At 42.3% G+C, this 15432-nt stretch overlaps 1 protein-coding gene across 1 annotated transcript; it reads right to left on the bottom strand.

Moving 5' to 3' along the window:
• Positions 1 to 7224: 7224 nt before the first annotated feature.
• LOC140209984 (gap junction delta-2 protein) lies at positions 7225 to 8580 on the bottom strand. Its single transcript, XM_072278731.1, has 2 exons — positions 8506 to 8580; positions 7225 to 8062 (listed from the first exon to the last, which is right to left on the bottom strand). The coding sequence occupies exons 1-2, from the start codon at positions 8574 to 8576 to the stop codon at positions 7225 to 7227; spliced, it is 909 nt and encodes a 302-aa protein (XP_072134832.1). The 5' UTR covers positions 8577 to 8580.
• Between the last annotated feature and the right edge of the window lie 6852 nt (positions 8581 to 15432).

Raw genomic sequence — 15432 nt, 5'->3', positions numbered from 1 at the left:
CATCACGCTCTCGTGTGTCATGTGACACCAACACACTGGGTCACGAGAGGAGGGGGGGTTAACGGGAGCTTCAGGCTGTCGCCTGGCAACCGAGAGACGCGTTGCCATGGTGGTGCAGAAGCACCGATGTTTCGTGCGTCTGCCGTCATCGGCATCTAGAGCACTTGGCGTCCAGGGTGAGGTTGTTGCAGACAGTGGAAGCGGTGTCAATACAACAACGATGTTCTGAAGCAAGTTCACATATAAAAGGCCCAGTTCACATTAGTTTATTGCCGTATACATCAGGGTGCAATGAAATTAATTTCTCGCATGAAGCTTCACAAAGTAAATTGTGTGCATGCAATAATAAATAACAGCGAAGAGTGTGAATCGACAGAATGGTGCAAAAATAAAGTACTGCCAACACAAATGTTAAAGTGGTAATAGCAGAAAAGATGGGGTTTAGCATTCGAAGTCAGTGCCACCCGGAAGGGATCTTAAAGAGGTGATTGGTTCAGAAGCTTAATAGCAATGGGGAAGAAGCTCTTCTTGAGCCTGGTCGTCTGGACTTATCCGGTATCAATAATATCTCCAGTATACATTGAATTAAAAAAAAACAAAAGCTGGAACTCTGAAATTTTCTCACAGACTGCCACTGTTCATCAACACATCAGGAGATTGCAATGACCACCCTGTGTAAAATGTAAATTCACTCACCTGTTAAATGATGCATTTAAATTCTTTCCTTCTCTCCCTTACGAAGAGCAACTTGACATTCTCTGACAATCCCGCATCTTCTCAAAGCAGGTTGAATTAGAAATACTGCTGTTAGATGTGTTCAAAGTGGATGTGAGCACGCAGAATGCAGGCAGAAGACAGCATCTAAAACTTGATGCTGTCTAGCCCATGGAATTTCAAAGTGTGCACAATACCGACCTTTACTTTTGTTGGGTTTGCTTTGTCCGCCTTTTTTTGCCCAGAAGGATTTTATTTTTTTTACCATAAAGTGGATTTTTCTAAATTTCTGTTCCAGCTGGCAGCGTCTCTGGGATATGAAGTCTCTACTGATAACTGCATTGAAAACTATTGGCATGACATAAGTTTAGTCAGCTTCCACTTCTCATACTCACTAATTAATTTTACAGTGAACTTCTAACAATTCTAACATTCTTTGCCTGGTTTAACTCTGTCCTGATTTTTCCCACTTCAAACTCTCAAAAAGCCACCCAGCTCCCAGAATTGCTCGCATGCACGTGAGACTCAGTGAACATTGTGTGTCAGTCTTGCACCTAATCCCAACCTAACCAATTTGTAACTGAAACAAGCAACTTGCACTGACTTAGAGAATCTTACTAATTTTGGCCCAAAATTTCTTTCTGTTTTTCACTGAAATAATAATAAATCATTTCTGATACTTCTTTCCCTTCCCAGATTTCTTGGTTTTGAGCTCTAGTTATGGAGAGTCCACTGGACCAGAAGTCCCTATGTTAAACTTCTTTCAATTTGTTTCTTTTTCTCTACTTCCAGTTTCTCCTTCTCCCTTACATCGGCTCTGCCAGTGCCATCTTCTATGGATGCATTGACTACATGGTAGACTGAACACTTGACCAAGTCCCTTCAATTTTCCTCATCATAATATTTCTCTTTTTCTAGAAATGTCAACGATTTTGTTATGTTGTGGTTGAAAGTGCATGCACAGAAGTGTGACTTGCATCCCTGATATTAACTTGACTTAATTTTTGGATCACCAAAATCTGCTCAGTTTTATAATTTGTTCTCACTGTCTGCTATTCTACTTTCGTCATTGATATAATGTCTAAATGATACATGCACGTTTGTGCAATTATTACTCTAATTTCACTAATGCCTCTTCTTGTTGTACACTATTATCACCAGTCTTTGGACTCCCTCCTCTTCTTGAACTAACCAGTTTAAATCTCTTTCTCATTTTCCCCACTGGCTCTGCTCATCCACAAACATACCACTATCAGTTTTCCACAAACTCATAAGATCTAAGAGATTAATCTTCTGCAGAGTTGCTGACTGACTTGCTGAAATTTCCTCTCCACCACCCCCCCCCCCGCCACCATTTTTGGTTTGACTTTACATTTCCAACATCAGACACACATTTATTTTCTTCTGTGATTAGCTTGACCCATTCTTCTGAATAGATAAGTGTTTGTATATTCATTATCTTCCCATCTGACATAGTCTTCCATTTCCTCTGCCATAAATTTGATGAATGTTACTCATGTCTGCATTCCATTTGTTTCATATTTACCATGATTGAACTTGTGAACTGGCATTTTACTTCTGCACCAGTAGTCACTGAAAAACAAGCTTCTACAAAGGAAAGATCTGTATTTATGCAGAACTTTGCACTGTCTAAGACTGTAGTCTATGACTAAGAAAGTATCTTTTAAGTGTAATCACCTGCTGAATGCAACACTGCAAATAGTTTGTGTAGTACAAGTTCCTGCAAGAAATGATATAATAATGACCAGATAATTCTTTCTTTCTTACACTGATTGATGGATATTGGTTTGTATACTGGAAGAAATTCCTTAAAAGACCAATTTCCCCTGGGATCAATAAAGTATGACTATGACTATGACCATGACTATAAGAGCAGTATCATGGTATCCTTTATACCTACTACTGAGCAGATAGGCCTTTGTTCAATATCTCATCTGAAATAGAGAATTCCTCAGCACAATCTGCACTGTCACCTATACTTAAGTGAAGTCTGAGGTACTTAACAAAGTCACAACTTTTCAACACCTAGACAAAAGTGATTCTCTCTGAACCTAAGGCTGCTTCCTAGCAACTGGCAGTCTTACCCTTTAAGTTCTATTCAGTAGCCTTATCTGTCACAAATACTCAGAAAGACCAGTATACCAAATTTACTTTAACATCAGAAACGCTATGGTGACGCTGGGGAAGGAGACACTCATTGGCTCCCAATGTGACTGCACCATCATGCTCAAAACCTCAATTCACCGGTACTAAAGGTCGTAGAGTTAGGGTGAAAGGTGAAATGTTTAAGGGGGATATGAGAGGGAACTTCTTTACTCAGAGGGTGGTGGAGTGTGGAAAGAGCTCTGATGGATGTGGGGTCGATTTCAATGTTTATGAGAAATTTGGATAGGTACATGGATGGGAGGGATGTGGAGGGCTGTAGTCCAGGTGTACGTTAATGGGACTTGGTATGGACTAGATGAGCCAAAGAGCCTGTTTCTATGCTGTAGTGGTCTTTGATTCTATGACTAGCAGAGATCCATATGAGAATCTGATGCAGTTGAGTATTCTAACAGAGGATCCAGCAAGGTTTTTGAGGAGGCTCAGAATGATACTCACTGGAAAGTCAGCAGAAAAAGGCCATGTCTACAATGACAGAATTGTTTCTGACTACACACTCATATTCTAGATCTTGAAAGTCAAAAGCATAGAGTTTCTGGAAATATTTAGCCAATTAAGCAGCATCTATGGAGGGGCAAACAGGATTAATGTGCCATATTGGTTACCGTGCCAAGGAATTATGAAAATTTAGAAATTAAACATGCTTTGAAGTTTTAGAGGAGAGCAAGGGTTGGAGAGAATACAGTGTCAAACCAAAGAGCAGGGAACCAGAAAATGGCACTAGGAACACTTGCTGATAATGAGCACACTGCACAGAGTAAAAGTCCACCAGAATAGTCTTAAAATGGCAAAGAGATTCTCTGTGTTTAGTTCAGTTTAGTCATGCTTAAAATGAACTGAGGTAGGCTATCTAGCTATCCAGCAGTAAGTCCAGGGGAAAATTACTGAAACCATGGTGAAGTTAGCATATAAATATGAACTGGTTAAAATCTTACCCAGTACCCAGGATAGCACTCATAATTTACCTTTATAATATTCTATGTTTTGATTTTCATTTGTTCTTAATAAAAACATATTTGATTATAAGACAGTAAGATATAGAAGCAGAATCAGGCTCATCAAGTCATCTCTGCCATTTCATCATTGCTGATCCATTTTCCCTCTCAGCCCCAGTCTCCTGCCTTCTCCCCATATCTGTTCATGTCCTGACTAATCAAAAATCTATCAACCTCTGCCTTAAATATATGCAATATGGTGTTTTATAATACATTGTAGAACTATATAAGATATTAGTATGAAAACAGAATAATGATTAATCCTTATTTTCACGTAGTAAAATAGCAACATGGATTTTAAAAGACCTTAATAATAACTTGCCTATTGGTAACCGAGGTGTGGCTCTCTCCCCATCTTTTCACCTCATATAGTTCTGTTATTTATTTGATTTACTTATAGATAGATCTTAGTAACAGACCCTTCCAGCCTAATTACACCTATGTGACCAAATAAAGTACTAACCTGCAAGTCTTTGGAGGAGACCGATGCAGCCATGGAGAGAACGTACAGACTCCCCGCAGTGGTGTAATTGAACTCAGGTCACAGGCACTGTAAGCAGTTAGCTAACTGCTATGAATATTGTTTTCACAACAATGTTCATTTTCTTTTGATTTCTCAAGCACCTTCAAAACCATACAGCCTTCATTGCTGAGGGGAAAAAGCTCCATTCAATGCAAGTTGGCACTTCCGTTTCATCCTGGATAATGGGCTACCTGACTGGCAGACCACAGTTTGTGTGGCTTCAGAACTGTGTGTCAGATGTAGCCATAAGCCACACTGGGGCCCCACAGGATAGTGTATTGGCTCCCTTCCTGTTTCCCCTGTATACCTCGGGCTTTAGATACCATACTGAGCCATGTCATCTGCAAAAATTCTCCGATGACTTCGCAATCGTCGGGTGGATAAATGGAAGATGGAAGGGTGACTACAGGGCCTTGGTGGAGGACTTTGTCAAATGGTGCAAGCTGAATCATCTGCAGCTCAACATCAGAAAGACAAAAGAGATGGTGATGGACTTTGGGAAGACCAAGCCTGCACTGCTCCGTTACTATTGATGGTGAGGACATGGATGTTGTGAGGACCTAGGAGTACCTGGGAGTGCACATGAACACAGAGGCTGTGTACAAGAAAGGCCAGAGTCACCTCTACTTCCTGAAGAGACTGAGGTCCTTTAGAGTATACAGGCCTCTCCTTCACATGTTCTACCAGTCTGCTGTTGCCAGCAGAATCTTCTATGTGGTGGTGTGCTGGGGCAATGTCATCAACACAGGTGATGCCTACAGGCTCAATAAACTGATTAGAATGGCTGGCTCTGTTATAGGAGTCAAACTAGAGACACTGGAAGCTGTGGTAGAACAAAGGACTCTTCGGAAAATCCTGACAATACTGTACAATGTTTCTCACCTTCTGCATGCCACCTTGGCTGAAAAGAGGAGCACTTTTACTAATAGACAAAGACAACTGCAAAGAGTGCTATATGAGGTCATTCTTACCCTCGGTTCTATAATGAGTCCACCTACAACCAGGGAAGTGATGAACTCCTCCTGTTAGACAGTTTGAGGTAACTTTTTTTCACTCTGTCTTACTTCCCTTCTAATATTTGTATACTTGTATGTCTGTGCACTTGTAATGCTACTGTGACACTGTAATTTCTTTTGGGATCAATAAAGTAGCTATCTATCTATCTATCTAGTTACAAATTGCTCCATGATTTGTTTCAATCTCTCTGCTGAACAAAACCTAAATAAGCAGACGTCAAATATTTCATTGTAAGTAAAAAAGAAATTTATTTTGTATTACAGTTTATACAGGCTGAACAACATGATGCTGCAAATAAATAATAATATATGCGTCAGATGTTGAAGACAAATACATGATAGCAGGCCAATATCGGTGAGCGCATACAACCAATTCCATGTCATTTAATACTTACTTATCCCAAGTTGGAAATTAGTTATATTTCACATATGGCACTCAAAAATCAATAGTATCAGAGTGATAGTTCTAAAGTTAAAAGGCCAAAAATTAAAACATCCCTGTCTTTATTTCTTGCCTTTGCTGATCTCGTGATGTTCCGTTGCGAACGATTAAGTATCGCATTGTAGTAATTGCCGCAGTTCTAACCAGGGATCACAGAAGCCATTTTGTGCACTGCAAGGCCCACAAACAGCTCCAAGATATAGACCAGTTGTTATAATAAAACTTCTACACTAAATAAGCAGAGCTATCCTTAATCATTTTAATCGCACTGGTTTCAACAGAACTAAATGCACTGTTATGCTTTATGATGATGGAACAGAATGACACAATCGTTTTATCTTCTTTCGCCCGTCTAATTCGTCCCCATCTTCCTGCCCACACGCACAGCGACCTAAGAAATGCATACTGACCAGGCCACCTTGGATAAACTACCTTCTTCGAAACGTATCCAGCTGTTGAAATTTACAACTTCAAATACTTTGGTCCTTTCAGCTATACACACCGTGCTGATCAGAGCACTGAAAACAAATATCTGTCAAAACTACAAGATGAGAATATTCAAAACCGAACATCATATTTCACGTAGATACCAAAATGTACATAAATTAAGGTTAACGGTGGGGACAAATAGGCAAACACGAGACAACAATCCCTATACCTGCAGAGACTGGGACGATCCGTACGTTAAGGGGTTTCTAAACGGATTCGTGTCTGCGAGTGCTTGTAACGAGACAGCGCCCAGAACATTCTTATTTTAAAATAAATGTACAGTTATATTTAGTCAGTGCTAAAACGCACAGTTTCAAGCAGCACTTGCTAGCTACCTTGGAAAAATTAACAACGCCAATTTAAATACTGTATCTTAAACAAGGTATAATAGTCACAGACGGATCTCAAACCCTCTGATACAGCAGCCGTTTGAATTAAACCATTAATGGTATAAAATATCAGTAATTTTATACGAAGTACTACATAACGGCTGTATAAACGGCGTGAGCTCAGGATACAACAGTTACTTTGTGTCTTCTCATAGACAGATGAAACACGCAGTTTCATTTTAGTCGAATGTATTCCGCGTGGGTTTTGCCACCTCACCGGGTCTCCAGTTTCGGACATTTTAAAATGCACAGAAGAATTGGCGAGGTGAGATAGCACATTTATTACTCGACAAGGCGCAAAGTACCGTTACCAGTCTGACGTTAGGAATGTTTTAGATTCCGCCGGACAGCTTCTGAAGTGGACAAGGTAACAGAGCGGTGGCCACGGAACCATCCTTCGCATGGTTGGGTCAGTCTCAAACCACTTTACCTGCAAGCCGAAAGCAAGAGGAAACAAGTGTACGCTTCTTTCTCACACATAGGCGGAGTCACTGGACTGAGTTCTTCCAAAGTTAGGCACTCCTATTCTGTGTGGCGAATCTTTACTCCTAATTTCGTATATAGATTTCCGCCGTTCCTGCGCCCCCCTTACTGCTGTTTTGATCTTTCTCCAACCCAAGTGGTTCAATTCCGCCAGGTTGAGCACGACGCAAAGTCCACTCACAGCGAACATGAAGACGAGGAAGACCGTCTTTTCCGTGGGTCTGGACACATAACACTCGACCGCCTTCACGCACGGGTAACGGCTGCACTCATACATTGACGGGACGTTGAACCCGTAGAGGAAATACTGTCCCATCAGGAACCCGATCTCCAAAGCGTTCCTGAAAACAACCTGGATGATATAGAAACGGGAGATCCCTTCCTGCCGCCGCATTTTTGACATCTTACTATTCCTCGCAGCCGAGTTTTGCATTTCTTTAACCTCTAAAAAGTCCGACTGTATCTCTTTGCTGGAAACTCCCGAGTTCTGCAGAACCCCATTCACTGTTGTGTTTTTAATCTTGTTGTCTTCGCGTTTCTTATCTTTGTCCAGGGCGATGAAGACGGTGGAGTACTGTCTCTCCCGCTGCTTGGAGGACTGGTGCACGGAGTAAGTGATAAAACAAAGGCTGGGAGTGCACACCATGATGATCTGGAAAACCCAGTACCGTATATGTGAGATTGGAAACGCTTTGTCATAGCAAGCCTGGTTGCAGCCCGGCTGCAGGGTGTTGCAGACAAACATCGTCTGCTCGTCATCATACACCGTCTCCCCCACGATAGCCACCACCAAGATTCGGAAGATCACCACTACTGTCAACAGGATCCTGTAAGGAGAAAAGCACCAAAGTCCAACTGATTCAATCGATTTGAAACACCCGGGAAACTCGGCACCATCTGTCTCGCCAATTTTATATTTCCCGCCACCCGACCCACCCAGGTCTGAAAAGCACCAAAAGGTGCAACTTTTAGGAGCTTACTTTTACACAACAATGCACCTATCCACCAATTGCCAGTAATGTATCGCGAAAGGTAACTTGTCCCCAGGAGACAATCGCTTCCAAACGCGTTTTACCCGATCTGCTACGAGGTACCTTTGGAATTTCCTGGATTTGAGACGTTCGATTATATGGATTGAAAAGAGACTACTGGTAAAGTTAACCGTCATTATGGATACATAATAGTGGATTAAAATCTTCGGAAGGAGTGTTACACTTCGCCGCGATAAAGGTTCATTTGCTGATTTTGCAGATTCTGACAATCCTCTTACCTTCCTATCATGGTCGAATGCTGCTGGACAGCCGCCTCCAGCAACCTCTCTAGTATTGTCCATTCTCCCATCGCTGTGCATCCGGCGAGAAGAACAGGGCTAAAGCAAGACCGATCTACTGGTTTTTTACCCTCCTTTTATTATCAATGAAACTACACGCCACCTTTCCAAACTGTCGCTTTAGCACGTCCGGGCGAAGTGTCAACGCACAGTACCTGACAACACAATGCTTTCCTGTCTTTAGCCTGAAGTGCCGATTAATATAATCTCGTTTGCTTTGGACAGGAGGTTGAAGCAGTCCGAATGGGGAGAGATGGTATTTAGAGTCATGCGGGCTTTAATCTTCCCTTAAATACTTTCCTCCTGCGTCACGCACAGGCACTTTTTTTTGTAGACATCAGCTAAATGAAGAAGGATTTTCTCAATTTCATTATTTTGAAATATCCCAGGACGGATTAATTTGCAGTAACATTTGCATTGTAATCGTATATTCCCGAAATACCTGCGTGCAAATAAATGAATGATCTGAAACTGAACTCGAGGCGAAATGCAAAACCGGGAACCTGGATACCCCGAGGGGCGCAAGAAGCGGCGGTCGATGTTACATAGTGACCGTTTCAATTGGCGACACTCTTGGAACGGGTTTGAAGCGATTTTTTTTAAACCGAGAGGACTGCGAAATGAATAGAAAGACGAGGTTGTAGTTCGAGCTTTCTTTGCGCTCTGAAGCTTTTGAATCAACATTCAAATTTAGGATCTCCTGGGTTCGGAAGACATGCCTTTGAGAACAGACCCCGGCTCTCTACGATTAAACTGCCGGTTTTTATCACTCTTCACCAATTTGTTTTAGACTTGCAGGATCCGCAGGGTTTGATCTTTTGTTCATTCAGTAATGGAGTTCCTGTGGTTTCTCTTGAATGAAATGATATAAACACTGGAGCTGAAAAAGTGCACTAACGTGTACTTTGTGTTTACAGCTCAACGGTGCATCGCCCTGCTTGATGCTTATCATCCACAGCAAGCAATCAAATACTGACCCGTTTGTGAACAATTCGTGAAAGGCCATCATGACCCTGAAGAATATGATCCCATTTCACACCTCCTTCTGTAGTAGTGTGTTTTAACTACTTTTTCATTTCAGGCAAAATTCTGGCCATTCTCACCAGTTCCGTTCCAACTCTCACATCATCCTGAGCTGGACATATATTGTCTTTCCTTCAAGACTGACGATGTCCTCATTCTCCTCTGATCCGGGGGTTCTGAGGCCAAACACTTCCACAGCTGGGACAGGTGTTGGCTGATAATCAGGTGAGGGAGGGGGGTTTGTAAGGTGGTCCACTCATTTTGCCTATCAGCAGGATCGCTGTGTGCCCTGCTCCAAAGACTTGAGGAGATTCATAATAGCATTCTGAATGCTGCTTCTCCACTCTGAGCGTCCATGGGCCAGAGATTTCTAGGAGTCGGTGGTAATGTATCGTTTTCTGAAGAATTCTTTGAGCACGTCCGTGAACCTTATCCCCGTAATCTCTTCCCATGACAAATAAACTTAGATAAGAGTATGTGCTCCTGGATTCTGGTGCTGAGCATGTGAATAATATTTCCAGCCTAATGCTGTTAACCCAGTGTACTCAGACAATAGTAACGAGGATGTAGGATTGGTGTTGATCCAATTGTCCCTCCAGAGATATCAGAGGATTTTGTGAAGACAGCATTGGTGGCACTTTTCCATTGGTCTGATTTTCCAGCGGTTGAGGTCGCAGAAGCAAATAGGAGTGCAGAGATTTCAGTTGCCTGTAGACTTCAGCTGATGTGCCAGTTCTGACATATAATTTATAAATACCCTTTTCCTCAATTGACCAAAGTTCTTCGTGCATTTCTTTATTGATGCCTGATTTTGCAGACTTCTGAGAAATGAGAAGTGGTTTACAATGTCCAGGACTGCACCATGAATCCTCGTCAGAGAAAGATATGTTGCAGTAGGGACAGGTTGGTAGAGGATCTTAGTTTCATGGATAGTTTTGTGTAAGTCCCATCTCTTGTATGTATTACTCAAATCATCAGCTTAAGTTTGGTCTCTGACTTATTCAAACAATTACACATGTTTTCTGCACATTCTTAAGTTATATTAGAATTACAGAACACAAAGCAAGGATATTTATCCCATTTGGCTACACGGCTTCATGAAAGGGCAGATGTACATCCAATTGCTTTTGAAAGGTGGAATTGAATCTGCTTCCACCATTCACTCAGAGGGTAGACCTCAGGTCACAGTGACAAGACTTTGCTGAAATAGAAGGAGATCTATCAGACCATTGAGTCTATGCCAGCCCTCAGAGCACTCTAAGCAATCCCCACTTCCCTTTATTTCCCTGTAAACTGTTCTCTTTCACTGCCCACTAACTACATTCTGACTGTCCTGCCATGGACAGGCTACCGGACCAATGTTACAGTAGCAAATTAGCCTCTATTTGGGATGTGGGAGGAGCATGGAACAGCCATATTGGAAACAAATGACGAAGGGGGGAAATGCACGCAGCACCAAAGAATCAGGATTGAACCTTAGTCACTGAAGCAGTGAGGAACTGGCTACACTATTCTGCTTCCCTCCTGCATGAAATTGGTATCTGTAACAGGTTTAAGAGCTGTATTCAGTAGTGCTTTAAAACTAATAAAATCTGATTATTTCACTGCTCTTCAGGAGAAAAAGTAGAGCAACTATCCTTTTTAAACACTAATTTTAAGGATACTTAAAATACATTCTTTAATTTAAATTACATATTTGCTTTTCAAGTTGGTTTACTTTCTAAATGTTCTTCAAATTAAAAATGCTAAACTTCCAATTGTGTTAATAGATTCTAGTGTGAATAATTACTTTGCAAAAGGAAAATGGCACATTCAAAAACACTCAGCAGGAAAGACAGTATTTGTGGAAAGAGAACAGTTAACACCTCAAGTCTGGAATTCCTCATCAGAAATTCAACATGGATCACTTTCCACAGATGCTACTTAAACTGTGTTTCTAGCACCGTTTTTGTTGTTTTTTTTAAAAATTTGCTTTCCATTACTTTTTTTTTAAATCCGCAAACACGAGGAAATCTGCAGATGCTGGAAATTCAAGCAACACACATCAAAGTTGCTGGTGAACGCAGCAGGCCAGGCAGCATCTCTAGGAAGAGGTACAGTCGATGTTTCGGGCTGAGACCCTTCGTCAGGACTAACTGAAAGAACAGCTAGTAAGAGATTAGAAAGTGGGAGGGGGAGGGGGAGATCCGAAATGATAGGAGAAGACAGGAGGGGGAGGGATGGAGCCAAGAGCTGGACAGGTGATTGGCAAAAAGGATATGAGAGGATCATGGGACAGGAGGCCTAGGGAAAAAGAAAGGGGGAGGGGGAAAGCCCAGAGGATGGGCAAGGGGTATAGTGAGAGGGACAGAGGGAGAAAAAGGAGAGAAAGAAAAAGAGTGTGTGTATATAAATAAATAACGGATGGGGTACGAGGGGGAGGTGGGGCATTAGCTGAAGTTTGAGAAGTCAATGTTCATGCCATGATGTTGGAGGCTACCCAGATGGAATATAAGGTGTTGTCCCTCCAATTTGAGTGTGGCTTCATCTTTACAGTAGAGGAGGCCGTGGATAGACATATCAGAATGGGAATGGGTTGTGAAATTAAAATGTGTAGCCACTGGGAGATCCCACTTTCTAGGAACAACATCTTATATTCCGTCTGGGTAGCCTCCAATGTGATGGCATGAACATTGACTTCTCAAACTTCTGCTAATGCCCCACCTCCCCCTCGTACCCCATCGGTTATTTATATACACACATTCTTTTTTTCTCTCTCCTTTTTCTCCCTCTGTCCCTCTGACTATACCCCTTGCCCATCCTCTGGGTTTTCCCCCTCCCCCTTTTCTTTCTCCCTGGGCCTCCTGTCCCATGATTCTCTCATATCCCTTTTGCCAATCAACTGTCCAGCTCTTGGCTCCGTCCCTCCCCCTCCTGTCTTCTCCTATCATTTTGGATCTCCCCCTCCCCCTCCCACTTTCAAATCTCTTACTAGCTGTTCTTTCAGTTAGTCCTGACGAAGGGTCTCGGCCCGAAGCGTCGATTGTACCCCTTCCTGGAGATGCTGCCTGGCCTGCTGTGTTTACCAGCAACTTTGATGTGTGTTGCCTGTTTTATTAAACGTTAGTTTTCAAGAGTATTAAACAATTGTAAAACATTTTGAGATATGCAGATTATAGCTGCATTTGGCCACTCAGTCCTTTGAGCCTGCTGTTATATAATAAGGTCATGGCTGGTGGAAATCAGGAAAAAAGTTAAACAAATGGTGCATATTGGCACCAATGACACAGGCAGAAAAGGGGAAGAGGTCCTAAGCAGTGAGTATATAGAGTTAGGAAAGAGGCTGAAGAGAAGGACCTCCAAGGTTGTAATCTCCAGATTACTCTAAGTGCCACAGGCTAGTACAGGTAGGAATGGGGTGATAGTATGGATGAATGAGTGGCTGCAGAGATGGTACAGAGGGCAGAGTTTCAAATGTTTGGATCGTTGGAACCTTTTCTAGGGATTGAGTCACCTGTTCAAGATGGACGGGTTGCACCTGAACTGGAGGGGAACCAATAACCTGGCTGGGCGGTTTCATGATGCTACGCGGGGAGAGTTTTAAATAGTTTTGCAGATCCAGAGCCCAGGTCAGTGAGGGAAGGATCAATCCCAAAGGTAGGTGTCAGAGAAAGTATTGAACGGCAAAACCAAAATAACAGGTATCATAGGTTGAATAGTTTGAAGTGTGTATATTTTAATGCTAGGTGTATTATGGGTACGGGTGATAAGCCTGGAGCATGGATCAGTACATGGAACTACGATGATGTAGCCATTACTGAAAGTAGGTTGAGAGAGGCGCCTGAATGAGTGATTAATATACCAGGTTTTCAAAGTTTTAGAAAAGATAGAGGAGGAGGTAAAAGGGGGTGAGGTGAGTTGCACAACTAATCACAGCAGCACTCAGGAGAGGCATAATGGAGAGGTCAGACACTGAGTCCACTTGGATGGAATTCAGGAATAGGAAAAATTCAGTCCAATCACACTGATGGGATCGTACTACAGATCCTCTGATAGCCACTGGGACATTAAGGAAAAGATATGTAATCTAACTAATTAAATGGGTAAAAATAATAGTGTTATTGTCATGGGGGATTGCAACTTCCCTCATATAAACTGTACCTTCATAGATGGGGCAAAATTTGTTAAGTGTATATAGGAAGGTTTGTTAAATCAGTATGTAGACTGTTCAATGTGAGGAGGGGCCGTACGGGACTTGGTGCTGGGTAATGTGCCCGGCCAGGTGACAGACCTTTCAGTGGGCGAAGGCTAATGACAGGTGTGATACTTGTGGGAGAGTTTTAAATTGGAGTAGGGCAAATTACAAGGGCATTTGGAGAGCTAAGCGTTAATCGGAAACACCTTTCTCTGGCAAGTCCACATCAGACATGTGGAGGGTGTTTAAAGATCATTTACACAGAGTACTGAAAAGGTAGGTTCCTCTTAGAAGAGAGGACAGGGATGGACAGAGAAGTGATGAATTTAATGATGAAAAAAAGGGAAAAGTATGTAAAGGTTCGGAATTTAGGATCAAACGAAGCACATGAGGAATATAAAGAAGCCAGAAAAGAACACAAGAAGGGAATTATGAAAATTAGAAGGGAGCATGAAAAATCCTTGGCAAGTAGCATTAAAGTGAATCCCAAGCATTCTCTACATACATCAAGAGTAAGAAGATAACTAGGGAGAGGGGGTGGGACTATTCAAAGATAAAGAGATGAACATTTGCTTGGCTACAGAGAATATGAGTGAGGTATTTAGTGAGTACTTTGCTTTGGTATTTACCAAGGAGAAGGATATAGAGGACTAGGAGATTGGTGTTGTGTGTATAATTATGTTAAGGTGTTTAGGAGTCAAGGAGGAGGAAGCATTGGGTCTCCTAATGAGTAGATGAGGGAATTAAATGCAGCATCTCCAAGTTTGCAGATGACACGAAGCTGGGCGGCAGTGTTAGCTGTGAGGAGGATGCTAAGAGGATGCAGGGTGACTTGGGTAGGTTAGGTGAGTGGGCAAATTCATGGCAGATGCAATTTAATGTGGATAAATGTGAGGTTATCTACTTTGGTGGCAAGAACAGGAAAACAGATTATTATCTGAATGGTGGCCGATTAGGAAAAGGGGAGGTGCAACGAGACCTGGGTGTCATTATACACCAGTCATTGAATGTGGGCATGCAGGTACAGCAGGCGGTGAAAAAGGCGAATGGTATGCTGGCATTCATAGCAAGAGGATTCGAGTACAGGAGCAGGGAGGTACTACTGCAGTTGTACGAGGCCTTGGTGAGACCACACCTAGAGTATTGTGTGCAGTTTTGGTCCCCTAATCTGAGGAAAGACATTCTTGCCATAGAGGGGGTACAAAGAAGGTTCACCAGATTGATTCCTGGGATGGCAGTACTTTCATATGATGAAATATTGGATCGTCTAGGCTTATACTCGCTGGAATTTAGAAGATTGAGGGGGGACCTTATTGACACGTATAAAATTCTAAAGGGATTGGACAGGCTAGATGCAGGAAGATTGTTCCCGATGTTGGGGAAGTCCAGAACGAGGGGTCACAGTTTAAGGATAAAAGGGAAGCCTTTTAGGACTGAGATGAGGAAAGACTTCTTCACACAGAGAGTGGTGAATCTGTGGAATTCTCTGCCACAGGAAACAGTTGAAGCTAGTTCATCGGCTATACTTAAGAGGGAGTTAGATATGGCCCTTGTGGCTAAAGGGATTGGGGGTATGGAGAGAAGGCAGGTACAGGGTTCTGAGCTGGATGATCAGCCATGATCATACTGAATGGCGGTGTAGGCTCGAAGGGCCAAATGGCCTACTTCTG

Source organism: Mobula birostris, chromosome 1, assembly GCF_030028105.1.
Source record: "Mobula birostris isolate sMobBir1 chromosome 1, sMobBir1.hap1, whole genome shotgun sequence".
Classification (NCBI taxonomy): Eukaryota; Metazoa; Chordata; class Chondrichthyes; order Myliobatiformes; family Myliobatidae; genus Mobula; species Mobula birostris.
The sequence above is the reverse complement of the archived record's forward strand: the minus strand, read 5'-3'. Positions and strand labels throughout refer to the sequence as shown.